The sequence below is a fragment of the Telmatherina bonti genome (genome assembly GCF_933228915.1).
Source record: "Telmatherina bonti genome assembly, chromosome: 15".
NCBI lineage: Eukaryota > Metazoa > Chordata > Actinopteri > Atheriniformes > Telmatherinidae > Telmatherina > Telmatherina bonti.
Genome location: NC_136613.1, coordinates 21,134,929 through 21,161,577, shown reverse-complemented (window position 1 = coordinate 21,161,577; position 26,649 = coordinate 21,134,929). Strand labels below are relative to the sequence as shown.

At 40.0% G+C, this 26,649-nt stretch overlaps 1 protein-coding gene across 1 annotated transcript in view; it reads left to right on the top strand.

Moving 5' to 3' along the window:
- The window catches only part of tanc1b (tetratricopeptide repeat, ankyrin repeat and coiled-coil containing 1b), a 95,246-nt gene that overhangs the window by 58,356 nt on the left and 10,241 nt on the right, over window positions 1-26,649 (top strand). The window contains exons 8-18 of the mRNA XM_079253743.1: window positions 8,927-9,049; window positions 11,345-11,626; window positions 11,847-12,001; window positions 14,879-15,110; window positions 15,543-15,709; window positions 17,370-17,977; window positions 20,193-20,301; window positions 20,517-20,639; window positions 22,327-22,563; window positions 22,725-22,910; window positions 23,444-23,522. Coding sequence (XP_079109869.1) covers window positions 8,927-9,049; window positions 11,345-11,626; window positions 11,847-12,001; window positions 14,879-15,110; window positions 15,543-15,709; window positions 17,370-17,977; window positions 20,193-20,301; window positions 20,517-20,639; window positions 22,327-22,563; window positions 22,725-22,910; window positions 23,444-23,522 — 2,301 coding nt within the window. The remainder of the gene's footprint in view (window positions 1-8,926; window positions 9,050-11,344; window positions 11,627-11,846; window positions 12,002-14,878; window positions 15,111-15,542; window positions 15,710-17,369; window positions 17,978-20,192; window positions 20,302-20,516; window positions 20,640-22,326; window positions 22,564-22,724; window positions 22,911-23,443; window positions 23,523-26,649) is intronic.

Here is a 26,649-nt window from a genome sequence, read left to right as displayed (position 1 = left end):
AGTTATGCAGCGTTGCCCTCTGGGGACCTTCACAAATCTCACTTTAGATTTTACACTGTGTGACAAAACCCTTGGAGAGGACATCAAGGACATGGTGGGACAGCTTCATTTATGGCCCATAACAATTTGTGTAGATGTCACAGTGGAGCAGGAGAGGCATTTCTTCTTAAATATTGTTCAAGGAAATTGTATTCAACAGAGGTAATGATAAATTGAGGTTGTACCACCATGAAGAGAAAAGTGTTTGATTTATGTATCAGAACCTTGGTGGTTTTTAATTTTAATTTTTTTTTTTTTATAGATTTTAATTTGGAGCATGAATATTACTAGCTCGAAAGTAAACAAAAATTTAGTTTATTTCCTTAATTTGATAAATTGATCACATAAAACAGAATGCCTGGTGGACCGTTTGAAATCCTTCCAGCTCTGTGACCATGGCATGTGGCTATTGGTTGAAAATGATGGAAGACTGAGAAAAATGACTGTGGCAGTGGAGGTCATGGATCTGCAACCAGTGTGTGACTGAATCTACAGTAGAAACATCCTGGTTGGGTTCAGTCCCACTCCCAGCACTCACCACTGTTGAAGTTCTCATGATATCAAGTTACATTACAAAGTTAAATATAGTGTAAATTTACACACAGACACAGGAGGAAGATTGTGTAACAGCTGTCATAGCTAAATCATTGTAGCTAGCTGTAAGTATGCTCCAGGTTTATGATCTAAGGTTAGTGGGTACATTTGCTGTTTTCTGTGTGGATGTTCAGAGGAGTGTCAACAGGAGCCAGGTATGAAGGTGAAGCTCGTATTAAAGCTTTATTCACCAACTTTCTCATTTCCTTTTTGGCGCAACATCTCAAAATCACTAATGTGACATCCACTGCTTCTTGGAGCTGAAAGGAACAAACTAAGGCTTCACGGTGTTGTGTTCAGGAAACATCTGACTGCGAGTGAGATACCGTGAACCTGGCCTGGAAATACCAGGCTATTCCCTGTGAACAGTTGCTGTGCTGCTTGGAAAAAGACCTCAGGGATACTATGCTTAGCTTCTTTTTTTACTGGTTCCCATAAACATGTAAATATATAAACATCTTTAGCCAAGTTACACCAGGCTAAAACTGATTTAATCTAATGCAATACACTTGCAGTCTGGATAGATGTTACATTATATTACATTACAGTCAAATGAGTGTAATATTTAGCCTAGACTTGTTGGACAGTTTTTGATGAAAAGAAAGAGAAAGTTACATTGTTTACTCATGTGGTCCTCCACACTGAGGTAACAAGTGTTGTTTCCAGTGTGGTAGCTATGTATGTCCAGGCAATGTTTAAATGTTGCTGAGAAGCGTCATTTCCAGCATCTGTAAATAAATACAGACATAGTAGGTAGTAGGGATGTCCCTGGGCCTCCACGGGAGGAAGAAGTTTATAGTATCTACACAAGCTGTGACACGCTGCACGAATGTCTGCACATACCACCTGTCAGAGCAGATGGGGTCAGCTGTAGATGCTCCTTAAGAACACTTTAGAGTTTTCTTGCATTGGGGTGGCGGGTCGAAACCCCGATGACTGTATTGTATTTGTTATTCTTAAAAGAAGATTTCTTCTGTGTTTGTTTGAGTCTGCATTAAAATGTATCAAAGCGACCACCTCATGTTCTAAACTACATGTAAAAAGTAAAACATATAAAGAGCCTAAGAGAAAGGGGAATGGCTTTTTTCTGGGTTTCTCTGCTTTGACAGAACCTCTGTGAACACGTTTAACGTAATGTGAAAGCATAATTCAATCCTTTTTCTACAGCGGGCTACTAAAAGCCTGCTGAGACAACCTTCAATAGCAAGCAACAATTTCTGCTAGTTATGAAACGCTCTGTAAAAGCTGTTTTTGTTTAGCTGCTATGACCTGATTCAGTGATAACTGACTGAATTTATTTCTTCTGCTTTTAAACTATTTGCTTTTTTCTTTGTTAAAGTCTGTGCCATGATTCCACTTTGCTTATGTGATGTTTGCTACTTTTTCTCCTTTCTATATAAGAATTATATTTTCCATTGTTACTGTAAAGCTTTTTATAAAGGCTTATGGAGTGGAAGGGCCATATTTAGTTTTTTGCCACTGGAATTTTACAGTTCTGAAACTTTAGTTAGAGCTGCTTGTGGTCGCTTTGCTCAGGCAGGGAGATTGAGATGGGGTCACTGTGGCAGAGGAGTGGTGTTAGTGTGTGTCTGTGTGGTTTAGCTGTTAGCGGTTAGCTGCTCACTTCTGTTTTGTGTTGTGGGGTATGGTGAGGTGCAGTTCTGTTTCATGAGCACAACACTCGTTCTGTGCTTGAAATAATGGCTGGAAGACTTTTCATTGGACCGTTTCCTCACAAAAGTGCGTGGAGTATCAATGGGCGCATTTTCATTTGTCTGGAAATGTAAAGTAAGGTAACATTTACATATCTGTGTTTAGTTAAAAATAATGACGTAAATTCTCACCTATTCCATGCCAGTACCATGTGTAATTCATAGAAGTTTGCTAAGGTCGTATGGTAATTAAAAAATAATCCGTCGTAAGCGCTGCGTTATAAAGAAATACTTTAAAATCAGCATGCTGCGCCAGCTGTATCTTATATGTTACACAGTGCCATGTGTGATGGTTTTGCTGGGATTTTGTTTTTTTGCCAGCATCACCTTGTTTAAAGACCACACGTCATCATTCTTTGATGTCTCCAGGGAACCGTGCAATTCACATCCACCTCCAGCTTTATGTAGACACTGATTGCTTTAGTTCAGAGACCGTAATGAAAACAAAAAGAAAATGGATAAGCCATTCATGCCCTCCGGCGCTCTGAAAAGGTCACAGAGGCATCTTCTAAATGTCCTTTTTCAGAGAGTTGTTTTCATACTTCTGTGTCACAGCAGGGGAAAAAGAAAAATAGCTTCAGAGATCAATCTATGTGAGCTTGCAGCCGGGCCCCCCATTGACCGATCAGGACTTGTTAAATGCCCGGTCTTAAAGGAAAAGTGCCACTACAGAGTCATTTGACTGAATTTGACTGACAGCAGCCGATTGTTTATGATTCCCTGATAGCTGATAAAGGAGCGTTGGAACAGCATGAATACCTTAATGCCCGAGGTCTCTTTCCGTCCTGGCACAGACTTTCTGCTGAGAGTGATGACCAGACTTGTGTACTAGATCAAGTGAAATCTATTTTAAAGCCACTCTCTGCTTACTGCGCTTTTAAGTTGATCCATTACAGCCGCTTATTCCTTATTAATATTTCAGTTTTTGTCATGATTAAATGAATTCAGGGGAGCCAGTGCAAGTTTGTTTTGGTTAGTTTTCTATGCTTTGTTTTGAATGCTGTTGGATGTATTAGCATGATGTTTGAGATAGGTTTTATATGTGGTCAATGTGTTTTAAAAAAAAATTTCATTCAATCAATTAATCAAGAATACTTTATTGATCACCGAGGGGAAATTCTTTCTTTTTCTTTCAGAAAAAGCAGGTATGAAAGTACTCCTGGCATGTGTTTGACTCCCTAAAAATCCTGAAAATCATTTTGATTGAATCCAGTTTAAAGCATCAGGATCTGATGAAACTGGAAACAGTGTTCCTTAATTTAGTTTATTTGATTATGGTTTTGTCCACACACCTATAACGAATAACACTGCAAGCAATGCATTTATTTCAGATCTTTTAAAGTCTGAAAAGGCTATCAGAACTTTAGTATTAATTTGTGTGACATTGATCAGGTTTCCTGCACAAAATCCATGCCATTGACGCTGTTACCTGACCAGGATTTTCTCCTTGATTGCCTTTAGCTTTTTGAAAAATATTTATTTTTTATATAATTCTGTTGAAGCATAGTTGAAAAGCAATGTTTGACTTTCATTGTTTAAGATTCCAACAATTTTGTCAACATCTGTAGTTATCATATTGCAGTGAGGTGATGATGTTCTACATCAGGAGTAGAAAACTCCGGTCCTCGAGTGTCGCAGTCCTGCAAAGGAGTTTCTTTGCTGCAACACACCCGGCACACATCAGACCTAAATAGCAGACCTGTGCAGAGCTTGACATCAAACTTTGCACCAGTCTGCTAATTAGCCATTGACTGGTATCAGGTTTGTTGCAGCAGGGAAACTCCTGACATTTGCAGGACTGCGACACTCGAGGCCTGGAGTTTTCTACCCTTGATATGCATTGTTTAACCTAAAGTCCATTAACTTACAGTAAAATTAGGACTAATTATTTAACATTACTTATCTCGTTTGCTGTGAATCATCAGTATATTTACATAAGTTACTATTCGACTTAACTCTAAACCAACTGATCAGCAGCTGCCTCTCCTCTCTCCGGACTCCACATGTAAGAAGCTTGTCGGATGCTCTGGAAGTTTGCCTTTTTAGTGGGCTGAACTAATAAAGTTTAATTAGGCCCCACCTTCATCCCTGTTGCTGCATCTGCAAAGCAGATGTGTGACAGAAGACTACTGCTGCTCCACTTTTGTAGCAGTGCAGGTTCAGTTAAGAAACATAGACATTGTCCATATAAAACGATTTTCTTCTTTGGATTTTAAAGGCATGGTGCCAACAACATAGCCTTGGCAGCCCATCACAGACAAATCTATGTGTATGAGAGACACTGAAAGCTATTTCTCAACCTCTGTTTACACAGATGGTTCTTGTACATATAAAAAAAAGATTATGACTGAAGACTTGCTTAAAATTTTCTTTATAACAAAGATTTATTGACTGACCTGCACTAATATGGATGGATGGAACTTTATCATCTGTGTGGTTTTTTTTGTTTTTTTTAAATTAAATAAAGAATTTTGCCTTTGATATGGCTCCATTACATTCCCTCTTCATGTGATGGAGCCATCACATCAAGAAGGATTGCACCTAACTCCACTGTTTCTTCATGATATTTGTTACAAAGAGGAGTCCAAACACATGATCTTCATTGTTGGACTTTTACAGCTTTCTGCAGCATCCTGTTGCATCTTCTGTCGATAAGAATAGCAATAGGACTTCCTTATTTCAAACTATATTATATGTGTCTAAACTTGTGACTGTTACTGTTTGTGTTATCTTCAGGCAAAATAACATAATCTGGATTAGACTTTGATAAACATCACAGTAATAATTAGCTCCTTTTGCCCCCAGACTCATCTCAGTGGGAATTCGGACCTTTGTCTGAGTTAGAGAAAAATATTTTGCCCTGCCCTTTTTTTTCCCCCCCAGAAAATCTACACAGTGAGATGGTTTTTAAAAAACTGTATTCAACGCTGAGTAATGAATGAAATGTTACGTGATTGTTATAATGTGGCCTAATACTTCTAATGACAGACGATTAATGTGGCATCTGACTCCCCTCTCTTCTTCATAGTGGCTTCACTGGTCAAGAAAAAAAGGGAAGTCAAACTCGGGAGTTGAGGGTTTCAGTGGTCGGAACAAAGCTGTCGTCCCATTTGCTGTTCAGGCTTGGGAGACAGAGAAAAGTATGTTTCAAAGGGTAGACCTGCCTGATGAAAAATACCCTCATTTTCATCAGAATACAACCTGACACATTTGTGCAACATCAAAGTCTCTGAAAACACAGACTTCAAGGTATCACATGTAAGTTTTATCAATGAGCAGGGAGGGAAAGAACAGACAAGTACGATTTCATTGCAATAAGAAAGAAACCTGTGGGAATTCTTGGTCTTAAAGGATTTGTTGTTGCGCATAGCATGACATTATGAATCTGAGCAATACTTAATATGTTCTATGCATCATAAGAGATGGGAATGTTGGGTGTATATAATGGTTTATACGAGGCAAATGGAAAACTACACTCTTGTTTTAAGCTGAATAAGAGCTCAGTGTAGCAATGTTTCCTGTGTGTGAAAATATTTTAAATGATCTAAAGAGAGAAGATGGAAAAGCTTTAATCTGGCTTCAGTGGCTAAATGTTCCATTGCTTGTTTGTCTTCCTTGCTACTCACAGCTCTTCAGATTTTCAATTTTTTCCTGCACATCTACTTCTGGTCCCCACCGTACCTCTCCTCAGCCAGACTGATGAACACTGCAGCAGTAACTGCTGGTTAGAAACTGTAATCAACCTCAGAGACCAAATCTCCTACTAGTCCATTTTTTTCTCTCCCAACTCACTCAGTTTTCACCTTCTGCTGCACATTTACTAACTACTGTGCATGTGTGTTCATTTAGGTGCACACAGTACGTGGAGAGAAACGGCCTACGCTTGTGTGTTACAGGTGTAAAAAGGCTGACACTCTTTAGGAAGGCATCGCATTAATTTAGGAAGTGGTTAAAGCTGCAGCTGCTGAGTCTGACTGAGCACTACAGAGAGGGTAACCGAGTCCTCTGCTGCCACTGTGTCTGCATGAGGAGAGCTGGGATGGAGGAATTGTTATGGTATCCTTAGTGAGCTTACTCACTGAGCGCTCTCTCCAGGGTTTTATCTGTCTGCTTGCAATCCTTGTCCAGGTATTTTCATGATGTAAGAACGTCCATTGTCCTGCCAAGCTTTACTGCTGGATTTGAGTTGTTTATTGAAAATGTTCAAGTGCTATGGATGTATTAGTTTGTGCTGACTTACTTTAAAATGCTTTAAAATGTGACATTTTTGGTCACAAATGCAACCAAAGCTTTTTTGAATGCGACAAACTTTTTGTCTTGGTTGCACCCATGCGTCTGGCATTTCTCAGTTCAGGGTGAAGGACTTCAGTAATCTCTCTGAATGCCCGTCTGCGTATCTGAGGTTTCTCCTCACCTAAGCCTCCACCGTGATTTTAAAAAAAAAAAGCCCAGAGACGGGTGAGTCTGATCAATAGCTGTACACTACTTTTTTTTTTTTTCTTTTTTCAAGTTAGGACAGACACACGTGAGACCACCGGTACGGTGAAAGACACAGACAAGAATTGCAGAAACTTAAATCAGTTGTAAAATGTGCAATAAGGTAGAATTTGCTCATATGTGATTGTAATCTATTATTGTCCCTACTTTGAGTTTTTCAGCATCTGAGGAAAAAACAATGGATTAGAATTGAATGTGTTTTGACTGCGATCAAGATTTCCCCCAGAAGTTCAGCGACTTGGTATTTTAAAAAAAAAAAAAAAAAAAAGAAATCCAGCACTATGCATCTCCAGAATCTGTTTCTGAGGAAGCCTTAGAGGGAGAATATACTGGCAGATAAACGTTGCCAGAATATGAGAGCTGCCTCCATTAATTGTGTGTTTGAGCTGCAGCTGGAGGCGTCCCGCAGAAGAGCTTTAGAAAATATATAGGACTATTAATTGTGATTGACAAAACTACTAATATGAGAGGTTGCCATGTATTTAAAAAAAAAAAAAAAAAAAAAAAAAAGAAAGGAAAGGAGAAAAAAAAAGTGGAAAAGAAAGAAAACAGAGTAAAATAAACCTTGTGCGCAGCTATAAACATGATATATAACAAAGCCAAGGAGGAGTTCCCCTTTACAAAATTCAATCAAAGTATGTAATTATTAGGAAAAAGATTTAATGTAAATCCAGGGAAGAAAAACTTGCCAAAAGCAGCTGAACCTTGGGATTGATTTCAGTTTGAGATGTTCAGTTTAGTGAAGCTGCATTTTTAAATGTTTGTTTCTACTTTACATTAATGCTTCAGATGAAGACAAACAATTTTTCTAACTTTCATCCTTTTTCACAAGAACGTAAATAACCATTAATATCATTGTGTAAGGATCAAAAGCTTATCCTTAAAATGCATCTAAATGAGCTGCTAAATTAAACTGCCAAAACTTGGGGTGCAGCCAAATGAAAAAGTTAGATGCACCAGTGCAAGCCTGGAGCCCTGGAGCGCTGTTGTTGCCGCTTTACTTAATTTGCTAACAACTAAACTGCGTTCTATATTGTCACAACAGCGCAGTCCATTGCAATAAAAGCAACTCTGGGGCCTTTTTTTTTATTCTCATCGCAGTTCCAGCAGACGAGTTTTAATTAGTGGGACATTCCAGAGACTAAGTTAGCGACAAAGTGAGGGATAGAGGGACAGGAGAGCACTGTTGTGTGTTTGTTACAGTCTCTCCCAGCTATATTCTTCTCTTATATAGGCTAAGAGGGAGTGATTCACTGTGGGGCTGAAAGATGAGCCGTTATTGGTGGATAGACCTGAGTGTGCAAATGCACATCTTTAATATGTTAGCAGACCGTGTCTCACACTTCAGACCACGAGCTTACTTGCTGTGGAATCGCGTAGTTCATGTGCGGAATTTAGTTTCAGATGGAGGCGTCCTCTGTTTGGGGATTGAAGACGTCTCCTGCTGTGAGACTCCTTCTGCCACAAAATGAGACTGAAATCTGGATAGAATTTTGCATCCAAGTTGTAAAATATATTTTCTGATTTGTTCTGTTTGAAGATGCTGAAAAATCGAACGATAAATGTTCTGAATCCCCACTTTTGTTGACTGGTCTACATTACAGTGTTAAGATTAGAGTTATAGGCCCAAAACACTGATGTTATGGAGTCATATCTGAGCAATGAACCAGTGGTACACTGTCATAACCAGTTCAGTACTTTTTATAAAGAATAAAGGTTAATCTGCTCTCTCTGTACAGCCCAAAAGGGCTGTTTGTGGGAACAGACTCTTACTGCTATATTGTGTGTAGCTGTAATACAAAAGAAAATCAGAGCACATAAATCTTGACTTTGGGACAGTGCTGTTCATTCTGCTACAGTATACTTGTACTCACACACACTGCCTCTAGCAAACTACAAATGTCAGAGCTCACTGGTTTGCCTCTCCTTCACTCATCTTCTCTCAGAGATGGCACATGTGCCACAAATTTTGATCTGCTTTCTGTCTTTAGTTTTTATGATAAATGCACTCCAGAGGCGCCAGATTGCCTGTGTTATCTTATTTAATTCATTTTATCTGTGTTTATTTGTGTCTTTGTTGACAGCAACCAGTTCCACAAAGCTGGAAGACCTCAGTTTTCTAGATGAGCAACGCAACACCCCTCTGCGAACATCCATTCGCCTCCCGTGGCATAACACAGGAGGACGGCCACCTCAGGACTCTAAAGGTGACTGTGTTTTTGTTTGCTATGGTGCAGATACACTGGAGGTAACCAGGATTATATTTAGAAGCATTTCAGCTTTTCACTTCAATTCCCACTTTGCTCATTGTCAGTGACGGCTACAGCAGCAACTTGTGTTTTAATTGATCAGTTATGATGTCGTCATGTATGTATGGTTAGCAGTAACAGGATCACATTATACGGGAAGGTTTATAACATACTGAGTAAGGAAAGTGAATTTTTAAAATAAAATCCTTCTTCACCACTGCTGGGAACTATATTCACATGAATGCCAGCTTAATCATTTACATATTCTGTTTCTACTGCCAGTACTGCCAGTTTTCTGCTTTACATACAAAGTCATGTTACTTTTTCCTTGTTCAGCTAACATGACTTCTGTGTTTTCAATTTTATTAGTGAAATTCTAAAGAATAAATATTTGATAACAAGAATAACTGAATTGATCTGCTTTAGATGCATCTTTAAAGCAGCACACTTTTATTTTCACACCTTCTTAAACATGAAGCTGATCTGAAACTTTGCTGAGGAACACTTTGTGCAGATCTATTCTGCTTGATGGTACAGTCTAAAATCATCTGAATCTTTACTTGACTTATGTGAATCAAGAAATTTGGTAGACATTAAAGTGTGAGTGTGAGCAAAAAGTCACCATGTTTGACTGGATGAAATATGAGGCCAGAAGATCTCAACTTTGTCAGCAAAACACCAACAATTAGCTCCAGCTGTGAGGTGTCAGGCATATCTAGACCAAACATCAGCCAGAGATGTGTGCAGAAAGGTACAGGAACTGACCAGAAGAAATAAAAAACAATCCCACTGAAAGATAGACAAGACAAGAAAAACACTTGGAGAACACAAACCTCGGCCAAGGGCCACAGTTCCCTCCATATTGTAATTATTTGTTCTCTTCCTATGATGAAAATTCCAAAGGCCCTCTATTTTCTATTTTTCCTATTCTGGATCATAGAATCCGGAATGGTTCCTTCACCTAGATTAGTCTTTGATATATTTTACAGCAGGGGTGTCAAACTCCAGTCCTCAAGGGCCGATATCCTGCAGGTTTTTGTGGTTTCCCTCTACCAACACATCTGATTCAAATCAAATGGATCCAGCAGCTTCTTGACAACCTATTTATGAATGTTGGTCAGGTGTGTTGGAGCATGGAGACAACAAAAACCTGCAGGATACCGGCCCTCGAGGACTGGAGTTTGACACCTGTGTTTTACAACCTGTTGGAAGCTTCTCTTGTATTTTTTCCTCAGTGCTCCAATTCCTGGATCCGAACGGTGATCCGGATCACCACCAAAGTTAAATCAGTTCTTCCTTTTCACATTTCCAAAAACTCTTAAAAATTTCAATAAAAACCGTTCCTTTTTTGAGTTATATTGAACACAGACAAGAAGATGAACGCTGGGTAAAACATTACCTCCTTGGTGGAGGTAATAGTTATTTAAGCTCAAGCTTTAGATAAGTGAGAGCATCCGTTTCTCAGACACAAACAGGAAGCTGGCTCTTATGGGTGAGAAGACAAAAATGTGGCGTCTGATGCAGTTTTGAAACCAACAATTAATTGTAAAGTGTCCTGTGTTATTAAAGTTATTCTATAAGGTCATTTAGGATACATGCACCCTCGGGACAATCCGGAGATCTGTGTTCAGTTTGGTGGAAAATTCTCAGTGCTTTTACGTTTAAAATCACATAAACTACAGATCAGAAAGTTCTCAAAATGATCCATTTTTAATCAATGCAAAGTTGAACAAATTAAAGCAGTTTTTTCTGTGTAGCAGTAGTTAGAAAACAAGTGTCAGTTTTAGTGGAAGCAGCCATGTTACACTCATGTGGGTGGAGGATATAAGTATGAGAGCCACAAGATCTTTCCTGAACGAACAAGTGTTCTAAATGAACAATAGACCTAATTAGTGATGAATTGAGCCCAACAGGATTCACTTTAAAGCCCACATTCAGAGTAATTTGACTTATTTCAACAATCAGCACTTCTATTGTTCTTTCTGTAAGTGGATCACTTGTGAAAAACAAAGCAATTTAAATACTTGAAGAATGAAAGAAATATATAATCAGCTTAAAGGGAATGTTGGAGATGAATCTACTGAGAGAAAAACAAAGTCTGAGCAAGAAGATGGACTCAGAGTTAAGCTACCATGTTGACTCGGAGTTTGAACAAAACTAAAAACATCAAATTCTGCCTGTTTTAAAACACAACAACAAATAAAACCCCAGTAAATATCATTTTAATGTGTTTTTTTTTCCTCTTTTCCTTAGCACGCTTTGCTCCCTACAAACCTGTGAACATCATGCTCAAGCCCTTGTTGTTCGAGGTACCCAGCATCACCACAGACTCTGTGTTTGTTGGCCGAGATTGGCTCTTTCAACAGTTGGAAGACATCCTGAAGGCCAGCGAGTCCACAGGGAACCATGGTGCTGTGGTGGTGGGCAGCGTGGGTTATGGAAAGACGGCCATTATCTCCCGGCTGGTAGCGCTGAGCTGCCACGGAGGCCGAATGCGCCAGATCGCCTCCAACAGTCCCAGCGCCTCCCCTAAAGGTAACTAACTTGAGAGTTTTCTCTGGATGAGAGCGTTCAGAGTAATACGGGGATTTTAACTGACGAGATACGTGATGTTAATATAAAGCTTATTTCACAGAACATGTCCGTGCGTCTTTCCAGCATTTATTTGCTAAATTATTAAATAACAAGACTGATTTAAAGAGATTCTCTGTTGTTGTAAACATGTTAACTTTTAGAGTGGGTATGTGTCTTCTAGGTGGTGCAGGACAAAGCACAGAACTTCCGCTCAGCCAGCCCCCAAAGCCCACTCCACCATCTAGCGCCACCAACACGCTGAGGACCAACAGTTGCCCCGGTACCCCCGAGATGCAACGGTGTAGGGAGGAGGCCGTCAAGCGCCTCGCTTCAAAGGTAGAAACTTAATACAACTGTGTTAATTAACAGTCAAGAAAAATAGGATGATGAGACACTTAAACCAAGAAAAAATGTATTTTGTTTGAAAGTTAGCAGATAAAGCTTTAGACCTTGGAATTAAACTTGTGATAACTGAGTGTATTTATTTCTCTTTACAAAAAGGTGAAAGGCTGTTGCTGGGTCTGATTCAGATTTTTCCTTTTTATAGACATTTAAGAACAGGAAGACTTGGCCTAAATGGAGAAATGTGACAATGTGCCTGATCTATCAAATCATGCTGTTTGGTTTGTCCTTTTTTTTTTTTTTTTTTTTTTAAATGTTGCTAATATAATATTTTAGTTAATATCTACTTGCAACATCCCATCAGAATGAGAAGGAAATCGATCTTCTCTTTTACTTATTTATCAAAAGACTTTAGGTTGTCTCGTTCATTTAATGAGCTTCACAAATCAACCTAGCTTACCATGCCCTGCAGATTTTTGTTAGCTGGAATTTTAGCAAGTGTTGTCAATATTAGACACAACTCTTCTCAGGCAGACTTTAAACAAATGCCAGAGACCATATTTCCCTTTCAGAGCGGTTCATAGCCTGGAGAAGACTTTACGATGTGCTCTTACGGCACCTTGATGCGGTTGCTTTTACCTCTGTCTACGCATTTTCTGACTCCTGGATGCATCTGCTGTTTATGAGACATCAGCAGTCAGCAGAAGTTAACCATGTTCTTTAAATTCATCTGAAAAATACTTGGAGTTGAGTGAAACTTGAAGAGAGGTTTAATAACTTTTGCCTCTTCTGGCATTTCTAATGTAGATGACTGGAACCTGTCCAGTTTCGTGGCTTCCAGTCTGATAATATTTACAGTAACTTTGAAATGATTTGGATGACTGATAAAATGAGCTCAGATCTTGGAGATCTTTTAATTATTATTTTTTTTGTTACTGTCATGGACATCTGTTATTTATCCTGCTTTGCATTCATTAATGTTGCTTTTAAAGCTGAAACGAGTTTGGGGTTGAACAAAGTTTGGTTAGCTTACGGATGCCTTCAGGGTATCTACATTGGCATCGCATAGTCTTGTGTTTTGTTTTTTTTTTACTGTTGTGTTTTTGGCCGTTTGGGACAGTTCACGCACCAGATAGAAAATTCGTGGCACTGAGGTTCATCTGAATGTCTGTGAAACCCAAGCAATATCTCTCAGCCAATTACTGTGTAAAGTGTTTCCAATAGTCCCTCTGTCAGGGGCTCTGGTCCTGTGATGTGTGAACACTGATGCAACACTGAGCAGCTTCTGTCAAATCCTGCCAGTTTCTTTTTTTATGTTTTTTTAAAAAAAAATCATTTAATCAAAACTGTTTTGATAGAAAGACTCTAAAGCTATTAGATTTCTCGTGTATCACACACTTTGATTCTTATTCCTGTTACAGACTACACTTTTGCACTTTACAGAAATGTGTACTTGTACCAGTAACTAACCAGCTGCTGCATGTTGACTGCAGGTGTTGCATCATCATCGTCTTTTTGATGAAAAGGTCGGCATGTTAGTGTTGCAGAAAGGTGACAGTCAGGTGTTGGGTTAAAGTCTGTTCAAGTATTCACTCTCTTTCATTTCACAGCTTCTATTGCTTTGTTGTAAAGGCTTTCTAAGGACACCCACCCCTCTATTTGAGTGGCATGCAGAATAACTCTAGACAGTCTTCCACAGTCACAGCTTTCTACCATATGTTTGCTTCTTGTGAGGTAAACAGTCCCATCCCAGTTCTGTTCCTTGGATAACACCGTTATGGTAGATGCTTGTTGTGCCACTCTCTTAGTTTGATTCTAAGTGCATTTTGACAAAAGTTTAGCCTTTTCTTTTGCAAGTCATCCAAAGTCTTAGATACAGAGTCGATCAGGCAAATAAGATTCAGTGAAGTGTGTTGATCCTCTTCAGCAGCCCTCACTGGAGTGTCAGTATTGGAATGCTGATCAGAGCTGCCGGCACAGACAGTTGAATCAGGAACTTTTCTTCCGCTGTCTTAACTCAAAATAAGTTTTGATACACATTTCTAGTTGAATCTGATGTTTTTATTTGTGCTTTAAAGCATAACTACAGTAACACAGATGGATTATTTTGCTCCCATATTACTGATTTCTTGTCTCAGTTCCAGACCTTCAGGATTGTTGACAGAAAGATGGGAAAATGATTTACACTCAACCGTTTTAGGTCCTTTAATAATTTATTCACAAACAGAAGGAATACATGTGAATGCTGCTTTGCTGTTAGTCACTCTGGATCTAAGCGTTTGCTAAATGTTGACATGTTACTGTAAATTCTCATCCGATCTGTGGTAAAATGCATCAGGAAAGGTTGAGTCAGCAGAGGAGCTAGTCACCTGCTGTTCCTGGAAGTGTGTCAGCTCCTTCAGGTTGGACTGTAATTAGTAGAGTCATATATCCTAAAGGCATTTTATCTTTTCCTTTCCTCACCCCCCCCCCCCCCCCCCCTTTGTTTTTTTTTTCCTATTAAATCGGTCCTGCTCGGAACAAAGACAAAGCCTTGCTTGAACACAGACATGCTGTGAGAAGTCCACTCAGGACCAATTGGCTCGTTTTTATGGAGCTTATGTGACGTGGTCAGCCACTGCCTGGCCTTTCTGGTGCCATTTGTGTGGAAAAAGAGTGGATAAAATCTTGGTCTGAGCATATTAGATGTGGTATTTTGGAAGCTATGAGTATAAAAAAAGACATTTGTATTTCATGAACAAAATGTTTCCTGCTTTTTTTCACATTTGTGGCAAAGACAAACTATTTCGTACACTTTATCACAATGTTGATACTTTGGTCTTAAAGCTTCTGCTTTTACCTCATTTATTCAGCTTGTCCGTTGTGTTCCAGGTGGTTGCCTATCACTACTGCCAGGCTGACAACACATACACTTGCTTGGTACCAGAATTTGTACACAGTATCGCGGCCCTGTTGTGTCGATCACATCAACTCACTGCATACAGAGAGCTGCTACTGAAAGAGCCCCATCTCCAGAGCATGCTCAGTCTGCGCTCCTGTGTTCAAGACCCCATGGCAGCTTTCCGGAGAGGGGTCCTGGAGCCGTTAGTCAACCTCCGCAACGGTAAATCATTGTTGACGTATTCCAGTATTTTGTTTAGTTCACTTCTGTGGTTGTACAGCAAATTACAAAAACCCAAGAAAACATAGTGGGGCATGTCTAAAAGTATGTCAGTAGTATAGTAGGTCATCAGAAACCTCCTGTAGGTGGGAACCCCTCGTTATGCATAGTTGAAAAGCATCCCAGGTCATTTAAAATTCTGCATGCTTTCCTTGTTCTTATTGTTCCAAGTACCTCCCAGTAGTTGTGTAAGTACTGAAGCCAGTTTAAGTATTCAGAGTTGCTGCAGTAAGCTTCACTCTGCACTTCCTCCACAGGGCATTTATTAGGAGATAATATCGCTACTGGCTGCTCGTCCCTGCTCATGGTCTTCCTTTTGTTGGGTTTTTGTGTGTGTGTGTGTGTGTGTGTGTGTGTGTGTGTGTTTGCTTGCAGAGAGAAGAATTTCAGAGGATGACCATATAATCCTGATAGATGGACTGAATGAAGCCGAGTTCCATAAGCCGGACTACGGAGACACCATTGCTTCCTTCATCAGCAAGATAATTACAAAGTTTCCCCCCTGGCTCAAGCTGGTGGTCACTGTTCGGGTCAATTTGTTGGTGAGTGAGCAATCTTTAAAATGGCTTTTCTTTTTAAAATAAAATATATTAACATAATATAGTGTATTTATAACACATTAGATTTATAATTAAACTATTATAGATACTGCAGTGTGAGCTTATTTAAAAATTTTCTCAACACAGTTGTAGAATATAACAAAGCTAAAGTTAGATCCACTGTCACATCTTGAGATACTTACTCACTGACATCAGGCCCTGTAGATTTTGACAAATTTGAGAGTTGCTGTCCTGAGAGTCAAGGGGATCCGGAAGATTCATGAAAGAACTGACAGACGGCGAGCCACGGCTCAAGGCTGTGTGACAGGAAAGAGCAGTCAGTGGCTGAGCTCACTAGCCTGATGACCCTTGGTTGAACAGTTACAAAGATCTTCTGGGGCTGTGCTGAACTCCCACGAGTGATAGCTGAGGATTTGACATGTCTGCGGAACCAGGCAACAGATTGAGTCTTGGATTGTAATATGGTGGCTGACGGACATCCAGAAGTGAGGTTATTAATGCTCACAAAGAAGCAAAGCCAACACTGCGGTCTGTCTGTTTGCACTGCAAGTTTAACCCATTTGTATTTTCATCCTGCAACATATTTAAGACTCTGATAATGATAAGGATCACCCACCGCATGGTGTAACATAGTATGCATTCACCTTCTGTCAGTATATATTTTTTAGTTTGTTTCCATCTACACTGGGTTTTTGTGGAGACATACTGCTGCTCCAAAGTCTTAAATCAATGTATGCTGTCTGCAACCGTACCCTTAAATTCAGTACTCCAGGCAGCTGTTGCACTCAACACTACAAGTTATATATAAAGTTTGGATCGTATGCACTGGTATTAGTGTTTCTTTAATCTGTTTTCAGTGACTAGTTGCCATTCTGTCTTGTAGTAAGTGATAATAATGAATGGATAAAGTGTTGTGGTCACAGTTCAAGGCTAACTTGAAGCATCAAATCAAACCAAAGAATTTAAAAATTCTTCCACATTAAGCACAGAAGTAAAAATAAATATTTTATGGGATTTTTATAATTTGTTGGGCATCTCATAAATATCTAAAGACTCTGCTTGCACTTCAGGCATCTTCTGGATAAAGATCAACACATTTCATTGAACCTGTGTGCGTTGTATTGTGTACTTGTCCGCTTGCTGCAGCTTGTCACAATGAGGAAAAAAGTGTAATCTCACCGAGGCAATGTTTCTCTATCATCAGACAGGCTGAGGATTGGGGGATTAAGGTGCATTGTTTCCTCCAGCCCCCAGGATATGGATTGAAATGCTAGCTGTGGCTGAGACCTCTGCTTGCCTGCTAGCCACCATTCAGTCCATCCCCTGCCTCGTAATACTCACTTTCCTAGTCCTGTCATCTTCCTAGCTGCATTTCCAGCGGTAACAAGAGTCTGTTTTTGCCTGATAGCTGAGTGAGCTTGCTTTCCCACTGCTAAAAAAAAAATCCTCAGACAATAAATACACACAAGCAGATGTTTTTTTTTTTTTTTTTAATGGCGGTTAGGATTGTAAGACAACTTTTGGACTTAGAAATACGTGCAGAGACCAGGCTTAGAAATGGACTCATAGTTGAAGGAATGTTTTTTTTTTGTTCATTCTGAGATTGATTTGGGCAAAAATGCCTTTATTGTGTCCTTCGCAGGAGATCACAAGTCTTCTTCCCTTTGCCAAGATCTCGCTGGATGACTGCACTGACAACAGTGAGATAACCAATGATCTCAATGCGTATATCCAGTACCGCATTAATGGCAGCAAGGATATCATGAACAACATTAGTTTGAACGGCAAAGCCGATCCTGCCACAGTGACCAAGCTCAGCAGCCACCTGATCTCTCGCAGCCAGGGCTCCTACCTTTATCTCAAACTCACCCTGGATCTGTTTGAAAGAGGCCACCTCGTGATCAAGAGCGCCAGCTACAAAGTCGTGCCCATTTCCCTGGCAGAACTTTACCAATTACAGTGCAACATGAAGTTCATGACCAATTCTGCCTTTGAGCGCTCTCTGCCCATCCTCAATGTGGCGCTGGCCTCGCTGCACCCCATGACTGATGAGCAGCTGTTTCAGGCCATCAACGCCGGCTTCATCCAAGGCGAGCTTCAGTGGGAGGACTTTCAGCAGCGCATGGAGTTGCTCTCATGCTTCCTCATCAAACGGCGGGACAAGACACGCATGTTTTGCCACCCGTCCTTCAGAGAGTGGCTGGTGTGGAGAGCAGATGGAGAAAGTACAGACTTCCTATGCGACCCCAGGTCAGTCCTCTGCTTTTTAAACACATGTAATCCATTCTGCAGCTCCTCTTTAGGAATGTGGGCTTCTATTAAATACATGGCAAGCTTGTCAATCCCTTACAGTCTTCTTGCAGAACATCACAAATAGACTTCAAACAGATTCAGGCAAAATGCAATTATGACATGTTGAAAACACAGCTGCTGTAAAATTAATGTTGGAAAAGTAGGAGGCTCGTTTTCCATCTGATATTCTGGAGCGATGATGGAAATTCAGCCCTTTTGCTTAAAAACAACAGCAGCACACACACCTCTGTACAGTCTAGATATTTTTATTCTATATTCTTGTGTGTGCACAAAGTTTTTATTTCTCAGGATGATTCTTAATTAGGTGTTCACAATGTGTGAATCAGAGCTGCTGTTTTGCATGCAAGGAAGAGTCGCGGACGAAGGATAAAAAGAACGCACTAATCAATAACGCAGCATGACTCACTTCTGACTCAGGGAAGAAACTGTTAGAGATGCTCCAGGTACCGTAATCCTGACAGCCTGTTATTAATAATGCAGCTGCTTATGTATTCCAGTGCAACTTTTTATTTCATATCTCGTATAAATCCAGATGCATCCCTCTAAGTCATGCTATAGATGTGCTGCTGTATGTCAAAGTAGACATTTTGTTTAAGCAGGAGAAGAGCAATCAAATTCAAAACAATTTGCATAAAAATGCAGGTCTAGGCACTCAAAGAGGTTTAAAATTTAAAAGGCACTTAATGAAATGGGCTAGAATCATTAAAAGCACACTAACATGTATCGGCTTATGTCCTCTTCAGGGTGTGGTGACACACTGAAACAACCAGAGTAGTTATACAGTCATCACAGGTGTGTACAGGTCACAGCATGTAGCTTTAAATGGTTGGCCTCTAGGGGCTTTAAATTATAAATGCAAGTTTTCATTAAAGGCCTTTTAAATTCAGAGCAGGATAATTCACTAAACGATGACCAGCCAACCAAAACTGATGAGCTTGTTCATAAAAGAGGGAAAATTTCTGTTGCATGGATGCAGTTTGGATATAAACAGACTGACATGGAACCGACAACAGACTAGCTCACAGTCCCAACTACGGACTCCGACACAACTAACTCATTGTATCACCTGCGCAAGAATCAAGATAGAGAATAGAGTCAACGAGCAAAAGACGCATCACATTGATGGCAAAAGCACTCATAATGAACTCCAGATGCAAACGATACAACAGGCTTTTTCCTGTGAAACGTCATACGGCCGTAGCTCCTGCAGATGGAAGGAGATCACTGCTGCCGATGCCAAGCACATCTGACCAATAACTGATGACTGACAAAAAATTACATAAACAATTTTATATTGTTATGAATATTGTTATGAGGATATAGAATGAGCGATATCCGGATATGAGATTTTGGTCATGTCACCCAGCCCTAGTTAGCGTGTGCTTGTACCAATGTGTTGCCACATCTACTAGCAACTCACTTGTGAAACAGATATTTTTCATTGTCCTTCCTGCCATATCAATTTTATTTGAATATTTCTCCTATTCCTGCATCCTGCTGAGCTCCTCTAGCCCTCCTACAACAATTCAACCTAATTATAATTCTGGGTTCACAACAGTCCTCCATACCTAATAAGCTGAATGATGTCACTTTTTACTGCCCTCTGTCCCTGCCTCCTTCCCCTCGCACACCTCTGCTTACACAGTGATGTTTCTAGATAGACCTGGGCAGAGCTTCATATGCTGGTCATTCACAGCCTTCCTACTCCTTCATTAAAAAAACAAAAGCTCCCAGTCTGGCACAAACGGACAAAAGCTCGCTGCAATGTGCCTCACACTGCCGGGCACAAATAGAGAGAATTGTAACCAGATCAAAGTAATCTGCAGTCATGCATGTCCGTTTAATGAAGTTCTGCTTTAATTGGTGCCACAGTGACAAAGTGGAGGGGGATATAACAATCCAGGTTTGTTTTTTATTTATTTATTTATTTTTTTAAATACTCTTCCCTATCCTTCTTAGGGTCACTAGACAGCATTTGCTGCACATTAACACCAGCCCACAATAAAAATTTAAAAAAAAAAAAAAAAAAAAAAGCTTCGTCATGACGGTGCCAAGTTGGTTTTCATCACCAGAATAATGAGTGCTTTCATGTTGTATGAGGCTGTTCCTCTTCTAAGGCTGAAATATTCTGTTTGTTGTTTTTCTGACTCAGGACAGGCCATGCTTTCATGGCATTCATGTTATCCCGCCAAGAGGGGAAACTGAATCGCCAGCAAACGATGGAACTGGGACACCACATCCTCAAGGCACACATCTTTAAGGTACAGCCACTCAACCTGCTTTCATCTGCATCTGAAATCTAGCCCTTTCAGGGAATTCCTGGTGTTCATTCTCTGTATCTTTGTCTTGTGAAAAAGGTTTATCAGAGCATAAGCTGTGGGATCCTGACAGAAACTCAACTTCCACAGCTCAGGTTCATTGATGCTTATGCGTGTTTGTCTTTGCACATTTATTTATGTGTGGGTTTGTTTTGCAGGGCCTGAGTAAGAGAACAGGTGTGTCATCCAGTGTGCTTCAGGCTTTGTGGATCAGCTGTGGGGCAGATGGCCTTTCTGCAGCCTTGGCTTCTCTGAGAAACCTTTATACACCAAATGTCAAGGTAAAGATGTTCACCACGTCTTTTCCAGCTCCTGGATGCAACAGGCTGATCTGCTGATTAGAAAATCTTATCTTACGTTTGCATTTTCTAATTTTCCAGATTATATTTCTGTTAAAAGAATATTGTTGGGTTTATTCATTCATTTATTTAGTAAACCAGATCGTAAAATGAGCCAAATACAACTTCTGTTGAACAAAACATGATGCATTACACCAAGTCATTATTATCAGAACTGAGCTTAAATGGATAAACTCAGTCCAGCCCATGATACCATGGAATCACATTTTGTGGCAGTCACTTGCAAGAGTAACTTGTCTGCACAATTTAGTCAGTTTTATGCATCTTTGTGGAGGAATCTTGATTCAGTAAATAAAGTCTTGTGGACATTTGCTGACATTTATGTACAGCTCTGTTAAGTCCTGCTACAGTATTTAAGTTCTGGTAATTACCTGGATCACTGCAGCACCTTTATTTTTTTCTCTTTTTTTATAGATGTTTTGTTTCTATTCTTTTTTTCATGCCCCACTTTCAACCTGGCTTTAGCTGTTAGTAAAATGACCACACATTTTCACTTGCCGGTTCATCTGACTGGATGTTGCCAGTCAGTTTCCTATCACACCCTGTAATAAGCCAACTAGTAGTGGGTATCACCAAGGCATTCTCATTTATATATCCAACACAGAAAGTTCAAATCATTGGCGGAAAACGGAAACTAGAAAACTGACAAAATACTTAGTTGACAAAGTGAAGCAAGAAACAAGAGTAAAAAAACAGTTCAAGTAAAGCAGGAACATTAATTCATACAAAAATAAACAATTGTACCCAACATGCAAATATATATATATATATATATATATATATATATATATATATATATATAAACATAAAGGTTTATAAATGGAGATATTCACAGTAACTTTTCATTTATGTTAATAATTTGTCCCTTCGAGAGCTCCTTTCAGAGCAGCATCAGTAAATACCAACTGTGCTACTTACTTACTCAGTAATTATGCTGATGTTGGTAGTAGAGCTCGTTAAACCGTTAACAGCGACTACATACACTGTTTTCAGGGCAGATAATGACTGGACTTTCCAGGAAATGCTGCTACGTCAAAATGATTTATTTCGCCTCGCAACACAATTATCCCCAGTTGTTCTTTGTCATTAATGTTATTGTTTCGGCGAGGCTCCATCACTTGTTATCTGCTTACAAGTTATTGAGTGTAGTTGTAAAATCCCTCAAAGAGACATTAACAGCATGACCTTGTTCTGTCCTGTAGGACAAATAGAGCCCCTGTTAATTGATTCTACTATGGATCCAAACACACAATTTCATCTCCTGTCGCTGAATTCTCATTTGGCTCTGCTGTTCTGTTTGACGTGGTGTTTATTATTGATTTCCTCTTCATGGAGGAAAATAGCAAACTTGATAATTGCAGTCTGTGGAATGTGGCCAATTATTTGGCTTGTGACCTTTTGCTTGGAGAGTTTGAGTTAGTCAATGCGGATGCAATCGCATCTACAAATCCTCGAGTCACTTCAGGAATATTGAGTGCAGAAGGAATCACGTGGTTAAATACGGCTAAACTTCCTTGGTGGAATTCCAACGAGGCAGCACGACCCTGTTAGTTTCTTTCATTTCGTCATCCTGGCAAAACGCTGCTTGTTTTTACATTTGTGTTGTCAGGTGAGTCGTCTCCTGATGCTGGGAGGAGCAAACGTGAACTATCGCACAGAAGTCCTGAACAACGCACCAGTTCTTTGCGTCCAGTGCCACCTTGGTCACCAGGAGATTGCCTCGCTGCTGCTTGAGTTTGGCGCCAGCGTAGATGTTGTGTCTGAGAATGGCATGAACCCCCTCTGCTTCTCAGCTGCTGCAGGACACTTGGGACTAGTCATGCTGCTCTGTAAGAGGGGGGGCAAGGTGAGGACTTGCTTTAATAACTTTAGCTATTTGTACATATTTGATGCAAATCTGTGTCTGACATACCTACGTATAGCTCACATTAGGCGTGTTGTTTTTTCTATTTTTTGTTATTACTTTGTTTCTGTGCAGTAATTCTAAGAATCTTGTATTTCTGCCAGGTGGATCACATCGATAAGAGTGGCCAGTGTGCTCTGGTTCATGCTGCATTACGGGGACACACTGAGATAATCCAGTACCTGCTGGAGCTAGAATGGAGCGCGGAGGGGCCGCAGCAGGACTGCTCTCTGAAGAATAAAGCTCTGCAGCAGGCTTTGATTGCAGCCTCGAGCATGGGACACACACAGGTCTGAACGGCACACGTGCATCTCATTTTACCTGGCATGCTAATCAGAATTCATGCATCGATGAATCCGAGGAGAAAGAAACTTCTACGAGGATTTCTCAGGAATGATGACTTAAAAGTCAGAGGTGCAGTACGGTCTTGCATGATAATAGTAGCACATCAGTGCAGTGCTTTTAACTGTCCAGGTATGTATGTAGACCCGGTTTATTTTGGCTTCTTCATTAGCTGGAATGGGATCCCATGGCCTGGCTTATAATAACAGAACTGGGCCAAAGTAAGCTGTTAACCTGCATGTAGAACAAGCCCGTGTTCTTCTATTAATCAGACTGGCCTTGACTTTTATAACCTCATGCAATCCTTCAGAGACCAGAAGTCATTTGTTCTTTCATTCATAAATGATCATTTGCTTGGATTTAAGTCGTTTTTATTATCTGCTTCAGTATGAACATTTAGCACATGGTATCATCTTAAAAGCTTTATTTTCTACCTTATGATTAAACAGCGTGTCATTAATCTGTGTTTCTGTTTTGGCAGGTTGTGAGGGACTTGCTGACGTTAAAAAATGAGCATGCTGTGCAAATTGATAGTCATGACACTCTGTGGGGAGAGACAGGTATGTTGTCATCAATCTTTTTAAATTTCACGAGTCTTTTGTAGCATCACCTGCTGCTTTTGCATTCTGGACCTGACCACCGTAAATAAGGGCTGCAGCAGAAGGTCTGGTCTCTGCTCGGCACAGTAACGCCCTCTCTTTGATGCAGAGGTCGATCCGCTCGAACGTGTGCACCTTTTTATGCATGCTCCAAAGTTTCCTGTGTTCTACTCTGGTAAACACATCACTTTCTATTGTTACGTTGGTTTTCATTTAGAGTTGAGAAAGCGCAGCTGAGCCGTTGGATTACAGCTCCTGTTTTCCTTTTGAGCTTTATGTTAACAATCTGCATATATGCACAACACATGTTGCCTTTATCTGTCATAGATTATGCCTTAAAAGCCAAATTTTTACCATGTAGTGGTTAATGTTTATGTGAAGCTGTTTTGCCTGAGAAGGTCGTTTTCCTTCATTTAAAATTGATGAAGCAATGGTGCAAAAAGCCGTTTGCAGCTGCAGGCATCAACAGAAACTAAGAGCAAAACGTGACTGACAGGTCTAAGACAGGCGATATAAAATCTAATAAATGTAAGATTATAAACAGCAATAGCAAGACGTGATTGTAATACGGGTTCACAGTAGCAGCCTTCAACACTGAATACAAATAGACCAACAGCAGATCTTTGGTTTGTTTTCCCTTTCCCAGTTTAGGCCTTAAAAATATGTCCGATACATTCTATAAGTGTCAGTATGTATTAAAAGATTAAGAAATGTTTTGAAATGTTGCCTCTCATCTTTAACGTGAAATTCTCTGAAAGTTAAGCGTTCAAGAGATGCAACAGTCCCAAATATATTTCGTCTCGTCTGAGACAAGTTTTGAGGTGTTTTGGGGGGTAATTATGACAACATGGATGAAATGAAAAACACAAAGCTGTTGTAATTAGAGTCTCTTCGTGGCCTTCTCCGTTGTAAGCCAGTTAACAGCTCGGCGCTTCGGGGACGTAGGTCGGCAAGTAAGAGGAGAGGTTAATCACAGTGGTTAACTGGTGCTTGAGCTCTGCTAAACTTCAGCTCTTTTTACTCTCCAGGGGCAAAAATGACTCACTCGAAATGCTTCTGACATGAGATTTAGTAACTTTAGCAACACCAGAGGGTGAGTTTAGTGAGAGCACTTGAGTTTGTTCAACCACAAATGAGGGACATTTTATCCTTTTCTTCAGAAAGATAACTTGGATTGTTAGGATGTTGCCATGGTAACAAACTGTGAGCCTAATCTGCTCACTGGCAGCTTTTCCTCAACAAACACGCGTCATTAAAACAGACATCAAAGCACATGACAGCTTTCATATCCTGTACAAGCTCACTAGTTTAGACGTTAGTTTGTTGCTTATTTTTCTAATGTGTTGCTTTTTGGCAACTTAGCATGTAGGAAAACAAGCAGATCAATTTCCCAATGCCAGAATCCCCCATTCGTCTGAGCTCTACACACATTGGAAGCAGTCACATTCACACAGTAGTAATGTATCTTATTTTATAATATTATTTTATTTACAGAATAATCCAACAGCTTGCATTAGAAAATAATTAAAGTCCGGGTTTTACTTGTAATTATTTGGTGAAGTATAGTTACTTTTTTTAGTGCATGAGCCTGGTGTGAGAAATCTCTGATCTTCTGTCACAAAATGAACAAAGAGAACTGTACGGGGTCTTCAGTGAAAAATCATTTTCAACCTCATTAGAACTCCACTCTCAATCTAAATGCAGCTACTAGCATGAGTCACAGTTCAGTCCAGTTCGATACTCTGCAAATAGAAAGCAACATTTTCTCTTTTACACAGTTGCTGTATTTTTATCTAAAACAGGCCATGATGAATGATGGCAGTGACACGTGAGAAAAACGGCCCTACAAGACATTCATTTAGACCTGAGCACAGGTGCTCCTCCCAGCTACATGCAGAAATACCAACAACAGTGACAGAAAGCTAAAGTTTGTGAGACAGGGCAGTTTATCAAGAGATGAATCGATGATGCCAAAAAAGATGTCATCGCAGAGAGAAGTAAAAGGAGCATAAATGATGATGATGCTGAAATGTTGCAAAACTCCATGTGAGTCCAGTTCTCCCGAGTAAAGACCTGTGAGTGAAGCTTTAGTTGTGAACCTCTGAGCAGAAACAAGCGTGCAAAATTGTTACCTGCAACGCTCCCATGCAACTCTCTGAACACATCGGTGAGTTTTGTGGATTTTTAAATGTAGAACTGCTCCCTGCTGATGTTAAAATGTGTAGCAACAGCCTCCAAGGCAAACTTCATGTCTGCTGCCGTCATCGCTGAGTCTGCCTCGTTCACTCTTTTTCCCACCAGTATTGCTTGACTCTCTCCAGTGCTCGCCCAAAGCAAGCAGCAAACATGCTAATTATAGGGGCAGTGCTTTATGAGACTCTGCGTAGAAGAATTAGCCTGCAGCAGGGCTGAAGAGATGGTAGGGGACTAAGAAGAACCTTTATATTTACTTTTGCATTTCACATAAAGGCAGTGTTAGAATCTCTGATCATGTGTTTATATCTCGTTTTATTTTAGTTTTGGACACTAGTTGCAGGATTATTTTTGCCACTGTTGCCTCTTTGCTCTTTCTGGCAATCTGGATGTTTTAAAGAAAGTCAGATACCATATGTGCATTTAGCCTGGAAAATCAACATATGAACTTCAGTCCAGTGTCCAGATATTGACCACACTCCAACATGTCAGCATTCTGTACAAAGTGAAACCTCATGGTGTAACTTTTTAAGAAATTTAAGATCAGGTTTCAAGTAGCAGGATGATGCCGCCCCACTGATCTGAAACAGAGTTCTTTACCTTTGGTCTGAACACAGACTGCCTCACCTGTAGTCGGAGTAAATGGATTATTAAACACATTTGTAATCCTGTGTGCTCTGGATCTGGTTGAAAAGCAGGATTTCTATTGGTTTTTTAAAAAAAATATATATATTTGACAAATATTTAGTACTGAAGAAGAGTCTTGTACAAGATTGCAAAAAGGACTCGGCTCATGCCAGCAAAAAATGTATTGTTTCTGTTCCACCTCAAGTCCCTGTTCTACTATTCAGCTGCAGATTAAATAATCCAGTCCCGATGATCTGATACCGTGACC